Source organism: Panthera tigris, chromosome C1 (assembly GCF_018350195.1).
Source record: "Panthera tigris isolate Pti1 chromosome C1, P.tigris_Pti1_mat1.1, whole genome shotgun sequence".
Taxonomy (NCBI): Eukaryota; Metazoa; Chordata; class Mammalia; order Carnivora; family Felidae; genus Panthera; species Panthera tigris.
In genome coordinates this window covers 211,928,654-211,946,421 of record NC_056667.1, presented here as the reverse complement: position 1 = coordinate 211,946,421, position 17,768 = coordinate 211,928,654, and the positions used below count along the sequence as shown (strand labels likewise).

General features: G+C 41.0%; 1 protein-coding gene across 1 annotated transcript in view; it reads left to right on the top strand.

The window, feature by feature from the left end:
* The first annotated feature begins 225 nt into the window (after nt 1–225).
* The window catches only part of PDE6D (phosphodiesterase 6D), a 51,955-nt gene continuing 34,412 nt past the window's right edge, over nt 226–17,768 (top strand). Inside the window, exon 1 of the mRNA XM_042995634.1 lies at nt 226–491. Coding sequence (XP_042851568.1) covers nt 442–491 — 50 coding nt within the window. The 5' untranslated portion in view covers nt 226–441. The remainder of the gene's footprint in view (nt 492–17,768) is intronic.

The following is a 17,768-nucleotide window of genomic DNA, read 5'->3' as shown; positions in this document are numbered from 1 at the left end:
AGTGTGCCCAGCGGCGGGAGCGGGCCCCTCGAGCCTCTGCAGATTTGAAGCCAACCCTCCGCTGGGGCAAACTCTAGGCAACAAGACCTAAGAAACGATTTGTCCTACGGGACTTCCCGGGGAGGGCCCTTCCCACTGACGCTCGTCGTCCCCCCCACCCCCTCCGCGAAGCCGCTGAGTATTTCTATTGGCTGGTCAGGTTGCCAGTCGGCGAGGCGGGCTTTCCATTGGCTTCGGGGCGGGCACTCCGAGGCTAGGGGGAAGGAGAAGAGATCAGGAGCGGGAGCTGAGGGGAGGGAGAGGCCGGTCCGGGTCTGGCCGCTACCGCTGCTCGCCCGAGGTCTCCAGGCCGGGCTGCGGCTCCGTCCTCGGCTCCTGGGCACCGTCTGCGAGGCTCCGCCGGGCCAGCGTGGGAGAGCCGCGGGCGGCGGCCGCCGCATCATGTCAGCCAAGGACGAGCGGGCCAGGGAGATCCTGAGGGGCTTCAAACTGTATCCGCCCGGGAGCGGGGCGGGGCCGGGAGGACTTGGGAGGCGGTCGCTCGCTGAGGAGACTGGCGGGGGGCGAGGGTCGCGCCAGGTGGACACCGGACGGGAGTGCGGCGGGAGGCGAGGGAAAGAACGGCGTCCATGCCCCCGGCGGGACCGGGCGCTGGAGGCGGGGCAAGGGGCGTCCTGAGGGAGGAAGGGGACGTTGACGCGAGCCCCGGGGGCTGGAGGCGGAGGAGACCCGGAATTGGGCCGGGAGAAGCGCGGAGCGTCGGACACGGGTGTCGGGGAGGCCAGCTTGGCTCCGAGCTTCGGCCCGCACCCAGAGGCCGGGAAGGGGTTGCGGCCAGCAGGGGAGGGCCGAGGGGGCGCGGTGGGCTGGCCTCGGAGCCCAGCAGCCCATTTGGCGGGAAGCACCGGGGGAGCAGGAAAAAGTGACTTGGAGCGAGTGACCTTGTGTGGGACAAATGCAGATGCTTGTGTGAAACTCTCCTGGGTTCCCCCATCCCATCCCATCCCATCCCACCCCACCCCACCCCATCCCATCCCATCCCACCCCCGCCTTGTTTCCACAACTTCTCTGCCTCACTTGTGGCTCCTTCCAGGACTGGAGCCGAGGAAGGTGGGGAAAGAGAAGTCCGGGATCGACCTTATCTTAATTCTGGCTTGGCCTTCTGAGGCATTGGATGGTGGCTGCTGCTTTCTCAGCTTTTCACTTTTCTGTCCAGCGAAATGAGGACCCTAAACTCGTGCGTGAGATGCCTTCAGGTGTTTGGGTTTTGCCCTGGGACTCCCGGCCAAGGTATCCGCTGGATCGCGTCGGTGTGGTTAACGCGTAGACAGGGTGGAGCTGTCCAGCAATTATTTGATTACGTTGGGGACACGGTAGGATTTAGCAGGATATAGAAATCATTGCCTCGGGCCTGTTGTGGTGCCGCCTGTGCAGCCTCTCTCCTTCACGTAGTGAGGAAGCCTCGTGTTTTAACGGAGTGTTGGTCGGTAACCGTATGATGCGGATGAAAAAATGCAATCCCGTACATTCCAATTTCACATCTTCCTGCTGACCTTAATCTCTTTTTTACATCCTGTGCCTACGATACGGAACATTCTTAAATTCCTCTCTCAGCGAAATCGTAGTCGTCCCTTTCGGTCTCCTCCCCTAACAGATTTGGCGGAGACTGTTCTCTGAGCCGCCTGTGTGTTTTCACAATGCCCACTTCAGCCCTGCAGGTTTTAATTGCTTTGTCACAGTCAGAAACCCAACTTGGTAGTAAATGTGAGAACCAGAGATGCAAAAAAGTTGCAGGATGTTTTGGATGTACCAATGAGAAGTTTCACACGGAAACTGACCTGCTGTGCTTCCTTGGAAAAAACAGCGGGCATCATCACCTATGCGTACTGCCATGCGTTGTAAACTTTCCTACTTTCACGTGGTGAAGTTTAGTGACAGCCTCTTTCATCGCTTCATGCACCTTTCCTTGTTTCTCTTCATAATGGCACCTAGAAGTAAATAGGGATGGCTGACGTGTTAGAAGAACTCTGACACAGATTTCATTTTTCCCTTAAGGAATTTGTATTGTTACTTAACAGGTATGCTGTAGACAGTAAAGCCAGAGACTGTGGAGAATTGGGAGATTTCAGAAGCAACGTTTTTATCCGATAGGAATTGATGTATTGCCGAAAACAAGAAAGAATTTTTTAAATGGCTTTCAGACAAAGCGGAAGGGGAAAGTTTAACTTCTCACCTCATTCTGGGCTCTTGCAGCTGTCTTTCTTTGCAGAAAGAAAGCTTTGTCTTTCTTGCAGAAAGACGCTAAGGGACAAACAGGGAGGAGAGTAGAAAGAAGAACCTGCGACAGCCCTCTAGAAGGGCAGGTGAATTAATCAGTTCAATGATGACGCTAGTGTGTCAAGAAACAGGCTTTCAGAGAAGGTTTGACCTGAGCTGATTAAATCTCAAGGGAAGCAGCCACATAAAAAAGTTAGCATAGGACCAATAAGATGCCATCGTCTGGTACCCTTTATTGACATCTGAGGATTAAGAGAGAAAAGGAAAAGAGTTCTAATATTTGCTAGTACCTTCGAGGAAAAAAAACCAATATTTTAGTAAAACAAACGACCTGTCGCCCACCTTTTATTGGGTAAATTGTTTTTCTAAACTTTCCTTGTATCTGTTTCTGTAAGAGTTTTTTCTACAAAAAGAAAGTGCCGAGATATTCTCCTACTGACCGTGTTGACAATACTCATTTTTCACATTGACTGTGTCTTTTTTATTTTTGCCAATTTAGACAAATGAAATCTTGTTTTAATTTGTATTTCGCTGGGTACCTAGATCCCTGGACAGGCAATATAGCATGGTGCTTAAGAGTGATTCCGAACTGTAGAGCTATATGCTGTCTGCGTTGGAATCCCAGCCTTGCACTCTTGGTTGTGTGTCCCTGAGCAACTCCTTTAACCTCTGCCTCAATTTCCTCATCTGTAATCAGGGATAAAAATAGTACTTATCTCATAGGATTGTTGTGAAGATTGAATGAGTTGATAGCTAAAAGCATTTAAAAAAAACACCTGATCCCTAGTAAGCATTATGTATTAGCTATTGTTAGAGAAGTTGCAAAATCTTCCGTTTGGCAATTTCTTTTCTGTGAATTGCTTGTTAATTTGCCCTTTGCCCATTTTACTTTTGATTTTTTTACTTTTCTTATTGGTTTATAGGTGTTTTTATTTTAATATCAATCATTTGCCTGTTCTGTATATTGCAACTATTTTTTATCAATGTATTGCTCATCTCCTTTTTTGTTAAGCAAATTTTAAATTATCATTTCAAATTCATCAATATTTTGCACATGGCTTTTGCATTTTGTGTCTTAAGAAGACCTTCCTGACCTTGGGCTAGTCATTCAACTCTCATTTTGCATCCATTTTTTTAATATTCAAACTGATAAAAATCATACAGATTAAGTGAATTGTTATAACAGACAGATAAAACAAGACCTTCCTTATCCCAAGATTAATTAAATACTCTTTATTTTCATCTTTTTTTAATGTTTAGCTCTTTCATCCACCTGGAATGTATTTACACAGATGATATGTGGTAGAACTCTAAGTTCTTGTGCAGTTTTAAAATAGATTTAGGGGAGCGCCTGGGTGGCTGTGCATACAGCCCACTTAAAAAAAATATTTAGTGGGGGGCGCCTGGGTGGCTTAGTCGGTTAAGCGTCCGACTTCGGCTCAGATCATGATCTCACAGTTCGTGGGTTCGAGCCCCATGTGGGGCTCTGTGCTGACAGCTCAGAGCCTGGAGCCTGCTTCTGAATCTGTGTCTGCCTCTCTCTCTCTGCCCCTCCCCTGCTCACGCTCTGTCTCTGTCTTTCAAAAATAAATTTTTAAAAAATGTAAAAAAAAAAGAAAAAGAAAAGAAAAAGAAATATTTAGGGACACCTGGCTGGCTCAGTTGATGGAGCATGCAACTCTTAATCTTGGGATTATGAGTTTGAGCCCCACATTGAGTGCAGAGATTACTTAATATATATATAATCTTTACAAAGTAAATAAAATGGTATTTAAATTTTCTATTACAAACTCCAGCCACCTAGAAATGACCTTTATTGATAATTTAATACAGCCTTCCAATGTAGCTAATGTAATGTATTTGCTTTTATAAAAATAGAATCACAAGCATTATTTTGTAACTTACTTTTTTCACTTAATTTACCATGTTCGTAATTTCCAAAGATAATTATTTTTAATTGCTTTCCATGACATAGACGTATCACAGTCCTTTTATACTAGTTTTCTAGGGTAGTCTGTATAATGCACTGTTCTACCTATTCAAACTGCTCCTCCTCAAAATAAATATAATTGATCCTTGAACAACATGGGTTTGAACTATATGGGCTCACTTATGCGACAATTTTTTCAATAACTACAGTATACAGTATTGTAAATGTATTTTCCTTATTTTTTTGCATTTTCTCTTACAATTTTCCTTTTTGTTTTAATTTTTTTTTTAATGTTTATTCTTGAGAGAGAGAGAGAGACAGAGCTTGAGTGGGGGATGGGCAGAGAGAGAGAGACACACACACACACACACACACACAGAATCCAAAGCAGGCTCCAGACTCTGAGCTGTCAGCATAGAGCCCAATGCGGGGCTGTAACTCACCAACTGTGAGATCATGACCTGAGCCGAAGTCAGATCCTTAATTGACTGAGCCACCCAGGGGCCCCTCTTATGACTTTCTTTTTTTTTGTTAAATTTTTTTAATGTTTATTTATTTTTGAGGGAGGGGAGGGGCAGAGAAAGAGAGAATGAGAGACAGAATCCAAAGCAGGCTCTAGGCTCTGAACTGTCAGCAAAGAGCCCTATGCGGGGCTTGAACTCACAGACCTCAAGATCATGACCTGAGTGGAAGTCAGACACTTAACTGACTGAGCCACCCAGGCACCTCTCTTACGATTTTCTTAATAACATTTTTTCCTCTTGCCTTACTTTATTGTAAGAATATGGTATATATTCATATATATAAGAATGGGTATACAGTGTATATGCTCTGTGTGTGTATGTGTATGTATATATATATATATATATGTATATATATATATATGAGTATATACCATATTCTTATACATATATAAGAATATATGCCATATTCTTATATATATATGTGTATATATATATGTATATATATATATAAACACATGAAGCACGCATTGACTGTTTATGTTGTTAGCAAGGCTTCTAGCCAACAATAGACTATTAATAAGTTTTGAAGAGTCAAAACTTATATACAGATTTTTGACTGTGAGGAGAATTGATGCCTCAACCCCTGCATTGCTCAAGAATCAACTGTACAACTTTATTAATATCAAGAAACTGACAGACTACCATAAGAAAAATTATGCTTTTATGATTTTATTATTTTTACTCCATCTGGAATTTGCTTTGGTCTAAGGTATGAAGTAGTAATTTAACTTTTTCTTTGAAGATTAGCTAATCATTCCTATTTACTTATATTCCAGAAGTTAATATAATATCTAGAATGTAAATGACTGCCTCCAAATCAAGAAGATATTTAACTGAAAATGGACAAAGGCTATGAACAGTTCACAGAAGAAAAATAGCCAATGAATAAGTTAAGAGATATTCAACCTTAATAACTCAACAAACTATCCCTTTTTCCCAATTAATTGACAAAAATTTAAAAGGTTGTCAATAGGGGTGCCTATCTGGCTCAGTTGGTGGAGCCTGTGGCTCTTGATCTTGGGGTCATGAGTTCAAGCCCCACGTTGGAGTATTTTTAATAAATAAAAAAATTTTTTTTAATGTTTATTTATTTTTGAGACAGAGAGACAGAGCATGAGCAGGGAAGGACAGAGAGAGAGAGAGAGAGAGAGAGAGAGAGAGAGAGAGACAGACACAGAATCCAAAGCAGGCTCCAGGCTCTGAGCTGTCTGCAGAGAGCTCGACATGGGGCTTGAACTCCCAAACCATGAGATCATGACTTGAGCCAAAGTCAGACATTTAACCGACTAAGCCATCCAGGGGCCCCTATTAATTTTTTTAATGTTTATTTATTTTTGAGGAGAGAGAGACAAAGAGAGACAGAGCATGAGTGGGGGAGGGGCAGAGAGAGAGGGAGGGAGACACAGAGTCCAAGCAGTCTCCAGGCTCTGAGCTGTCAGCACAGAGCCTGACACAGGGCTCAAACCCACAATCCATGAGATCATGATCTGAGATGAAGTTGAATGCTTAACCAACTGACCTCCCAGGTGCCCCCTCAAGGCCCCACATTGGGCGCGGAATCTACAATAAATAAATAAATAAATAAATAAATAAACAAACAAACAAACAAACAACCAACCAATCAATTGATAATATTCAGTATTGGCAACTCTTGATGGAAAGGGACTTCATTTGCTTCATTTGCTGTGTATGTATAGCTTTTATGGAGAATAATTGAGACCTACAAAAGTTTACACATAACTGAAGCAGAGCATAGAGCAGTGGTTAAGAGTGTGGACTCTGGGTTCAGACTTAATGCCTCCACTATTGTTACCCTACACAGAGCATTCAAACTCGGAACCTCGGTATCCATTTAATTTCCTCAGAGGGTTGTTATGAGCCTTAAATGAGACTGCACATATAAAGTACTTAGTACAGTGCCTGGCACATAGTAATAAATGTTAACTGTGTTATTTGTTTTATTAATAATTACTAACATTATGATAATAACCATGATGTTAGTATTACTGGAAAGCCATTTTTTTTTCCTGAGATAAACCAATGCCTTCATGCTGTTATTCTCCTTATTGAGAAACCATAATATTTCTGTTTTGCCTCTTTGAAGAAATGATTTAGTTAATAAGCAAATATGTATGCCTAGTGTTTTCTTGTTTTCTAGGAACTAATTACATTTCAATTTATGACAACAGAAAAAGAGCTAGTTTGGCTCAGAAGGTTTCTGAAAGTATTTTTCACTTGTGTTTTTGCATTTCCTGTCCATAGTTTGGTCCTGGATCCCCCATATCCTCTTTCTCATAGCACCTTGATCTTTGACTTTACTTCCAGTCAAAAATAGTTGGCTTTAGATCTTTTGTTCACTTAGATTTCCTTATTAAAAATAGTTGACTGGGGCACCTGGGTGGCTCAGTTGGTTAAGCATCCAACTCTTGATTTCAGCTCAGGTCTTGATCTCAGGGTCATGAGTTCAAGCCCCACGTTGGGCTCCACGCTGGGCATAGAGCCTACTTTAAAAAAAAAAAAAAAAAATAGTAGACCGTCAAACTTTTCTTGAATATCAGTATTCCCTAATAGATGCCTTTGCCAAGTGTTAAAAATGAGTTTGTGGTTTATGCTTTTCTAAAATACAGTTTTGTTTGTCAACTGAAGCTCTGGGAAAGCAACCAAAACAGAGCATTCATATAGCCAGTGAACTCTGTGGATCACACATTGTCTAGTCATAAATTTCAAGTAGATTGTGATTGCTAGTATGTTTTCCAGGATCCTCAAGCATGGACTCTGAGAAGTTGTTATTATTATCCTGAACGGATTAAATGAATATAATGTCATATTGATCATGTTACTTAGAATTTTAAAATGGGTATTCCTACTTTCACATTTTGGGGAAGACTTTGGAATATAATTAGATATTTATAGTCTTCTTCAGACCTTCTAAATTTCTTTCAGGATTCTATATATGGTTTATAGTGAAAATTATAGTAACTTCTGGAGAAATGGAACAGAACATGGTAAGACTCCCATGAAAAATTCTAGCTGTATTATCAATGTATTTGATAAAGAGCTAGCAACAGTGCTGAGGTTTGGCAGCCCTAAGTTCTTATTAAACTTGACCTCACTTTTGGCTCACAAGCCTTCCTTGTCAGCATTCTGCATCCTCAAATCCCCATGACAGAGGAGAACTTGACTTCTGAATGTATGGACTTGTCCCTATTCCTGAGCTTTAGCATCATAGGAAGGTAGTTTAAAGGCCAGTCATTGCTTGAATACTTAAAATTTAATTTTTAAGATTTTTAAGAGCAGTGTTCTTTATTTGCTTTTGACCTGCTGATAATTTTGGAGCTGAGAGGAAAAGCAAATCTATTTTCTTACAGTCCCATGTCCATAAAGATCACAGTGATTGGCAAAGAAGGTAATAGTCCCACACGTGAGGAATTTGTTTGGTCTACAATGAGGGGGTCATGGTTAAGTGGTGCTGTCCCAGAGGAGAGGCACTAGAAACATGTCATACATACAATGATCTGAGAAGTGGGAAGGTTTGACCTAAAGATGAAAAATGAGGCAAAGGATGTGAGTGTTCTCTTCTGAAGCTTAAGATACTGTTCCAAAGAGAAGTAAACATGTTCTGTGTGGCTCTCAGAGAAGTATGAGACTCAAGGGTAGACATTATAGGGGACAAGGTTTACTTAGCCCAGTTTCTAACAATTAGAATTACCTTGAGGGGAAAAAGAAAAAAAAAAATACACACACACATATTTTCCAGAAAGTATTTTCAGCAGCACATGGGTGCTCCTGTCCATCAAGAGTATTGCAGCAGGAGATTATACATGCATCAGAGAAGGTGTTAGAGTAGATGGTCTCCAGAAGGACTCAAATCCTTTTCCAATACCGCATTTCTTTGATTTGGTGACAGTCATTCTTAATTAACAAGCATTCTTTTCAGCAAGTATTTCTATTCAGATATATGCTACACCTAAAATAGGCAAAACATTTTTTTGTAATTTGATATAATTAAACAAGATATCATTTCCATTTTCTTTTTCAGACCACTCTTCCTAGATACTCAGTACTGATGAAGTATTCTGTTCAGTGCATTGTGGATCCACTGATTCAGAGTCATGGAGAGCAGTTATTGTCTCTGAATTTAGATGCGGCCTACAGAACTAAACAAAAAAGCTCTAATATAAATAACACTTTAACTATGACAAGAAGAAAAGGGGTGGCCTAATAATATCTGACCTTCCTATAGTCTTTTTCAATTTTTCAAAGTACTTTGATATATTATTACATTATGACAACAATTCTATACATTACTATCCTCACTTTCTAGATGGGAAATTAAAGATTGATGAGGTTATCACTGAGATAAAGGCAGAACCTTAATTTAAACCTTGCTTTATCTTTGTATAAACTGGTTTTTTCTACAGTGTACCATGATGTCTCTCTAGAGAAATTTTTTCTGTATTACTGATTTTGAGTTTAGAAACTTGCCTCGGTATTTAAGTTACAGATTTATTTTTCACTTGAAAATCATTCTTTTCTATTGTGGTCTTCTTTGTTTTTCCTCAACTCTCAGTTACAGAGAGTAAGGTGTAGCTTGGGATTAGAGTTACTTGAAAAGGACATCTTCCAGAAAGTTTTAAGCAGCATGTATTAGTCTATTAGAGCTGCTATAACAAAATACTGTAGACTAGGTAGCTTAAACAATGGACATTTATTTCTCAACAGTTCGGAGGCTGGAAAGTCCAAGATAAGATACTCTCTCATTTGGTTTCTAGAGGGGTCTCTGCTCCTGGCTTGCAGATGGCCATCGTCTCCCTGTGTCCTCACATGGTGGCAAGAGAGTGGATGGGCAGGTGGTAGGACAGCACAACTATACCATATGTGGCACTGCTACCTGGGTGACAGTTCTACTTGGAAAGGGTGGTTCATGGACAGGTTGTTGCTAAATGAAAGGGTTTTTAAGAGAGACTAAATCTGAGAATCTAACCCGGCCACTTTCATGGAATAAGAAATAAGGAATTTAACTCTAAGCCTTTGCTTTTGAGCCATCTTCTGTGGAAAGAGCAAAAGCAGAGGAGCTCTGGCCTTAGGCTGCCACTTAACTGGCCATTCATTCAGACACGTGTTAGCAGGATCTATAAGTGCCATGTAAACTGTTAACTGAATGCAAAATGATAAACCAGTTTCCATATCCAAACAAGTTGTATAAGGGAGAGAGGAAGGGACAGTAACAGGCAGAACACAATGTGATAAGTGCCTAGTAGCATAAAGTGCTGTGGAATCTCAGAGGAAGAATGGCTGCTGCTGGAGGTGTTGTGGAGGACTTCAGAATTGTCATTTGAATAGGATCTTGAAAGATGAGTAGGTGTTGAGCAGTTTAATTTTGAAGACATTGGAGAGTAACAGGAAGAAAAATGATGATGTGAAAAATTCAGAAAGAGAGTGTTTCAGCGGGGATTTGGGATCAAGAAGGAGGAGGAAGGAGGGTTAAAAACAAGTCCTTGGAATTGCTGGAAACTATTCATTGACTGAATGAATATTTGAGACTCTACTGAACATCTGATGATCCCTTATGATCATTGGTGAGCCTTTTGACAGTACCTGATATTTGGGGAAACAAATTAACTATAATCTGCCAAGATTTGAAAATGGATAATAGATGAGGAAATAAAGTCACCAAGCATAGATTACTCTATTTTTTTTTTAAGTTTATTTATTTTGAGAGACAGTGTGACCAGGGGAGGGGGAGAGAGAGAAAGGGAGAAAGAGAGAATCCTAAGCAGGCTTTGTGCTGTCAGCACAGAGCCCAACACAGGACTCGAACTGACAAACCTTGAGATCATGACCTGAGCTGAAATCAAGAGTCAGACGCTTAACCAACTGAACCACCCAAGCGCCCCAAGAATAAATTGCTTTATAAAGAATCTGGTGACCTAGGAAAGCAGAGATTAGAGAAGTGGCTTTAAGAGCCTGGGTGGCTCAGTTGGTTAAATGTCCAGCTCTTGATTTTGGCTCAGGTCCTGATCCCAGGGTCATGAGATCAAGCCCCATTTTGGGCTCCATGTTCAGCATGGGATTCTCTCTCCCTCCCCCTCCCCCTCCCCCTCTCCTCTCCCTCTTCCTCCCCCTGCCCCTCTCCCCTGCTCAAGCACACTCTTTCTCTTTCTCTAAAATAAATAAATGAATGATGGGTGGCTCAGTCCGTTAGATGTCCGACTCTTGATCTTGGCTCAGGTCATGACCTCATGGTTTCATGAGATGGAGCCCCCTGTCAGGCTCTTTGCTGTCGTCCACAGAGCCTGCATGGGATCTCTCTCTCTCCCTCTCTTCCTCTCTCCCTAATCCCTCCCTCCCCGTTCCCCTCTCCTCCATTGCCCATGAGTGCTTTCTCTCTGTCAAGATAAACATTTTTTTAACAATTTTAAATGAATAGCTGAATGAATGAAAAGTAGCTTTAGTAGATAGATCTTTATTAAAGAATGGAGGGGTGGAGTGCCTAGGTGGCTTAGTCAGTTAAGTGTCCGACTTCGGCTCAGGTCATCATCTTATGGTTCATGAGTTCCAGCCTCTTTTAGAGCTCTGTGCTGACAGCTCAGAGCCTGGAGCCTGCTTCGGATTCTGTGTCTCCCTCTCTCTCTGCCCCTCCCCTGCTAGCTCTCTCTCTCTCTATCTCTTTAAAAAATAAATAAACCTTAAAAAAAAAAAAAAGGAGGGGCACTTGGGTAGCTCAGTCAGTTAAGCTTCCGACTTCAGCTCAGGTCGGGATCTCACCATTCGTGAATTTGAGCCCCGCATCAGGCTCTGGGCTGACAGCTTGGAGCCTGCTTCAAATTCTGTGTTTCCCCCTCTCTCTCTGCCCCTCCTCCACTGACACTCTGTCTCTCTCTCAAAAATAAACATTAAAAGAATTTTTTTTAAATAAATAAAGTATGGAAATCACTATGGTGCCTGACTGGCTCAGTTGGTACAGTATGAAACTCTTGATCTCAGGGCAGTGAGTTTAAGCCCCACATTGGGCATAGAGATTACTTAGTTTAAAAAAATGGAAATCACTTATTTAAGCTATCTAACCTTGTGCAAGTTGCTTAACATCTATAAAACAAGGAAAATGCTTTGTCTGCTTTACAGAGATGTTAGGAAATTTGAGTGAAATAATACATGCCTACTCACTTTAAAAACCATAGCTCTACAAATGCATTATGCTTACTATAGCATTGTTTCAATTATTTATTTTTGCTTTAAAGTTCAGGGTTGCTTTCTCTTTTGTAAATGTGTAGGTTTCATGTTTCAGGGTATTAATAAAAAGCCAGAGTCTTAGTGATTCTTTTTTACTCCAGCTTAGAAATCTGAAGCTTTGTTTTCACAGTTCTGGGAGGTAGTGACTATTAGAGTGATAGCAAAGGAAGCCTTCTACATGACACTTATGTCCTATTTGAAAACCAAAATCATCTTTGCTTTTGCTTTTCTTTTTTTAAGAGGATTATAACTTGAAGAGGGTACCTGACTGGCTCAGTCTATGGAGCATATAACTCTTGATCTCAGGATTGTGAGTTCTAGCCCCATGTTGGGTATAGAGATTACTTTAAAAAATAAAATCTTTAGAGGTACCTGGGTGGCTCAGTCCATTAAGTGTCTGACTTCAGTTCAGGTCATGATCTTGGGGTTTGTGAATTGAAGCCCTACATCGGGCTCTCTGCTGTCAGTGCAAAGCCTGCTTCCAATCCTCTGTCTCCCTCTCTCTGTCTGCCCCTACCCCTCTCTCTCTCTCAAAACTAAATAAAACATTTTAAATAAAGTAAAATCTTTAAAAAAAAAAAAAAAAGAGGGTTATAACTTGAGGAAGTTGATTTCCCTCTCAATACTAGCATTTTTTAAAATCTAGGTAAAATTCACAGATCTCTGAATGTGGCTTTTGGTTAGATTCAAAGCAATATCCCTCTGCCTCCAAATAGTATATAAGAAATAGTGGCTGATACTTTCAGGAACATATCCTTGGGAAAGGACCTTGTATTATCTCTTCTTCAATCAGGAGGTTCTGGGAAGCAAATAAAAATGCAAAGTGGATCTCTAAGAATCTCTAGGGCTATGTCTATTCTAGCCTGTTTCTGACCAGTTTTAGGCACATAACTGCACACATCAGTAGAGTAATTGACCTGTTAGAAGAAAAAGGGTTTGTTTCATTTGACTTTGCTAGTGAGAAGACTGTGTTATATTTCAAATAGTGATCTTTTTCTCATTACTAAATTACTTGCCTCCACTGTTTCCCAGGCCAGTTTGAATTTTGATTGTATGCTTTCCAAACACAGCGCCTTTGCCAGGGCTAGAGTATTATTTCACAGGGATATCATCACCACTGATTACAGTGCTGCATATTATGTTTCAAGGATACTGAAACCTGGTTTCTCAGGGATCCATTTATATTTTCTCACCTTGTCCCCCACAAACAGGAAAAAATGCCACAGGGAAAATCACTGGGAAATTTTGGGGCAGAGAAAGATGTGTAAATGTCTGTGAATTAGAATTGGTTCTTATAAATGTAAGGATATGTACAGATTGCTCTGTGTAACCAGTGCTAGTGCAGAAAAAGCCTACAAGAAGGGCTTTGAAAGAAGTGATATTTAAGAATTATTGAAGGTTCGGGGTGCCTGGATAGCTCAGTCAGTAAAGTGTCCAACTTCGGCTCAGGTCGTGAATTTGCAGTTCATTAGTTCGAACCCAGCTTTGGGTTCTGTGCTGACAGCTCAGAGCCTGGAGGCTACTCCAGATCCTTTATCTCCCTTTCTCTCTGTGCCCTTCCCTCACTCATGCTCTGTCTCTCTCTGCCTCTCAAAAATGAAAAAACGTTAAAAAAAAAAAAAAAAGAATTAACAAAAGTTTGGGGCACCTGGCCCACTCAGTCAGTAGAGTACGCGACTCTGGACCTCAGGGTTGTGATTTCAAGCCCCATGTTGGGTGTAGAGATTACTTTATAAATAAATAAATAAATAAATAAATAAATAAATAAATAAATAAAAGTAAAAGAATGAAGGTGGGAGCAAGAAAAGGAAATGAGTTCAGAAAGTGAGCATGGAGAGAGTTTGAGTGGGGAGAGATCATAAAGGCAGAGTGTTAAAAGCAAGCACGAAGAAGAAAGAAAAAGAAAAAGCCACAACCCAAAACTAGGAAAGCAGAGCAAAGAAAGGCATTCCTATGATGAAAATGCTTAGGATACCACCAAATAGAAACTCCCTTTGTTTATTTCTGGTCATTGCAGCTGCTTCCAGCCCAGAGAAATGAGAAGAGAGAGGTTTTTCTTCATGCCTGTGACCTTGGTGTTGAAGCTTTGCCTCCTTTTGCTCTGGCCTGCCATGGTAGACATTGGCATATATCAGTATGTGCTGAGTCAGGCACTTTGCCTGGAAATTCTACTTACCTTGAAATTCCTCAAACTATAGGTAATGAACCACATGCCCATATATAATTTACAGATACTCTGCCAAGTCATGAATTCAACTTCAAGTAGAATGGGTTTTTAAATTCTAATGTGTTTTTACCTGCAATTCGCCTGCCTGACTTAGCTGTTCTCCTTAGGGAGAAGGGGGGTTTTTTGGTTAGTTGGTTTGCTTCTTGTTTTTGCCGAGCTCCAGTTCTAAGTAGTCCTTTCGACAGCCTTCTGAATCCTCAGTGAGCAGTTCTCCATGTTTGGCTCCTGGATACTCTTCACTGAGCCTTGCTTTCTGGTTGCTCAGCCTGAGAGAGAGAATTCTAGTCAACCCCTCTGACTTGCTCTCTGATACTCATTGTGGTTCAACACACATTTGAGTGCCAATTATGGGCTGAGCACTGAGAAGGGGTAAATAATATTGCGCCAGTGGAATTTAGCTTGCATTCTGGTAAGTACTGTGATGCAGGTGTAAACGTGTACAGGTGCACTGAGAAGGGATCAAATAGCCTTGCCTCAGGGTGTATCAGGGACCACAGTTAGAGAGGAAGTTGGCGTAGCACTGTGGCTTTAAGGAGCATGCTGGGAGTGGGATGCATGTTGTAGGCGGAGTAGAGCAGCATGTGCTAAGCGCTGAAGCACAAGAATATACCGTCTTTGGGAAATGTAGCAACTAAACATGGCTGGAGGATAGGGTGCATCTGGGGGCTCAAGAATGGAATGAAAGGCAGAGACCAGACTCCGTGTCTTTCTTCCCCCCAACAAACCTTAATTTACCCTCTTAACTTCATTATCCCAGGGTTATAGCACTTAATTATACCTGCTACCCTCTGAGTTCTTGTTCTTTATCAAATTGTCCTTTCTACTTGACACTACCTTCCTATCTCACCCCTCTCTGTTGTTCTTTTAACCTACTATTAACTCATAACCCTTTAAAAAGAAAATCGGGCGGCTGGGTGGTTCAGTCAGTTGACTTTGGCTCAGGTCATGATCTTGGAGTTTGTGAGCTCAAGCCCTGCATCAGGCTTGCTGCTGTCAGCACAGAGCCTGCTTCAGATCCTTTGTCCCCCTCTCTGTCTGCTCCACCCCCGCTCATACTTTCTCTCTCTCTCTCTCTCTCAAAAATGAATAAACATTAAAAAAATAGTTTCAAAAAAAAAATCAACATTCCCCAACCCTGTTTTTTACAAAACCTGAACTTTATATGCCCCTCGGAAAGGTTTATGTCTGAAAATGGAAGGACTTTTTTTTATTGGACATTGACATAGGATTATACTGAGACCATGTCAGGACCAGAGGTCTTATCTTTGTATCTAGAACAGTCCTTAAACTATTACTGGTAAAAATCCAGGCTTTTACTTCTAATCCTTCACAGACCAATATTTTCATAAAATAAATAAAAATGAGTTATTAGAAAAATGACATACAAAATAAAAGCTGAAAAATTTTATTAGAATCAACAAATTACTCTGCTTAATTGCTATTAAAGTTTTTAAACACTTAACCTTGCCACAGACTGGTAACAGACCATTCACAAACCAGCTTCACTGGTCTGTGGATCACATTTTCGGCAGCACAGCTATAGAATCCTCAATACAGCTTGTGGGTAAACAGTAGGACTTCAGTGCATGTTTTGATTTGTAATGAGATGGCTACATGATTACAGTAGAAAAGAGAAAATAGCAGTAGCAGCTCTCCTTGGGGGGTGGGGGGAAATGATAAAGGGAGAAAGAATGCTGCATGTTACTCTCCATATAAAACAAACTCTTTCTCATCACTCTCTCTGAACATTGTCGTTCCTTTGTTTCTGTAGCAAGAAGAAACATATTAGTAAATCACTTGTGTGGATTTCTGAGAAATGATAGTTTGATCTTGCCGATTATGCAAAACTTAACTCAGTGTTTGCAGATGTCAACCCATGTCTCTGAACTAGCTCTCATGAGCAAGCCTTCAGTTGGCTAGGATTGATTTCAAATACTAACCCCTGCTCTTTGAATCAAAGCATTATTTCTCCATTTTGTAATATGGACCATACTGCCAAATGCTTTCCCTGCCTCAGATTTTCGCTTCCTTTGGTATCGTCTGAATAGGGTAAGAAGTCTTTTTTTTTTTTTTTTTTTTTTTTTTTTAAGTACACCAGGCATGGAGCCCAATGTGGGGCTTGAACTCATGAATGACTCTGAGAGCAGACTGGAGCTGAGATCAGGCATGGGATGCATAACCAGCTGAGCCACCCAGGCACTCCAAAAGGTCTTTTTATCAAAAACTTTGTAACAAATTAGCCTTCAATGTCAATTAACATAATTTTAGCTTGCTTACAACACTGCAAATTCTCAGTTCTTAAAAGCCAATTGTAAGGTCTTGAATCCCTTTCAAATAACAGGGATTCATGGTATCATTCAGAAGATAGAAAAGCAGGTCTGTTTTTTAATATTCAGACATTTGGCTGCTTTTGAAGGATATTGTTATTTTGAAATATTCAAACTCAATATTTGAATGTAACTTATAATAGGGGAGTTTTATTCTCATAAGTAGAATTTTGTATCCATCATGGATCAGTACAGCATCAATAACTCAGTACATCATCCTCATTCTCTGCTAAACATACCCCAGGAGAACATTGTTAGCAGACCAAAAAGATCACTTCCATGGCATATTTGGGGATCTGGCTGCCTTTCGTACCCTCTTATCAGTTCCCTCAGCTCTTCCAGCTCTGGATACCTGTCCTCACAAAAAAATACCTAGGACCCTGCAGCTGCCTGAAGCCACTGTCTTTCTAAGAATATATAATGTAGACATATCTCTGAATGCTAGCTATGTTATTTACTAGCTGTGGGTTGCTTAGAAAGGTATTTAACTTTTGAGAGCACCACTGTTTCATGTGAATGTGAGTATTAAATAAGATTGGAAAATTTAAAAGAAAAAGAGCTCTTCCTACTGTGCTTGAGATATATATATATATTGAATGTAGGGACTCAAATATTAGTTCTTTTACCCTGCCTCATCTTTCTTTGAGTACTAGCTTTAAGCAATGAATGTAGCCAGCTGCCAGATAAGGCTGGAGGTACTGTTTACCTTTTCCCTGGCCTCATACTGTCAGCAATTACTAAGTTGAGCAAGACTGTTAGGAAGCCAGCTCTGAGAAATGCAAAAGAGCTAGGACTTCGTCTGCATTAGTAATGAAGCACTGATGAAGAATCGTTGACTTTGAGACATCTGGTTGGCTCAGTGGGAAGAACATGTGACTCTTGATCTCTGAGTGGTGAGTTTGAGCCCTACTTTGGGTGTAGAGATTACTTAAATAAGTAAAACTTAAAAATAAAAAGAATTCTTAACCCTTTTAGCCATCCTTAGGCTAATGCAGTGAGTGAGGTTTTCCTTACCCTTGGAAGGCTTTATAGAAACTCAGAAGAGAGACCAGAACCTTAATCTTAGACTGATCTGTTTTCCCAATTTTAACTAGGCCACACGCCTTAGCATTTGAACGTGGAAGAGACCAACCCTCAACTGGTACTAGATCTGTTACTTGGACATTGTGGCTTTATCAATTTTATATAGTTTGATGTGGTTCGATAATTTCCAAAAAGTTTGACTAAGCTAGAATATGGTGTCTCTAGTC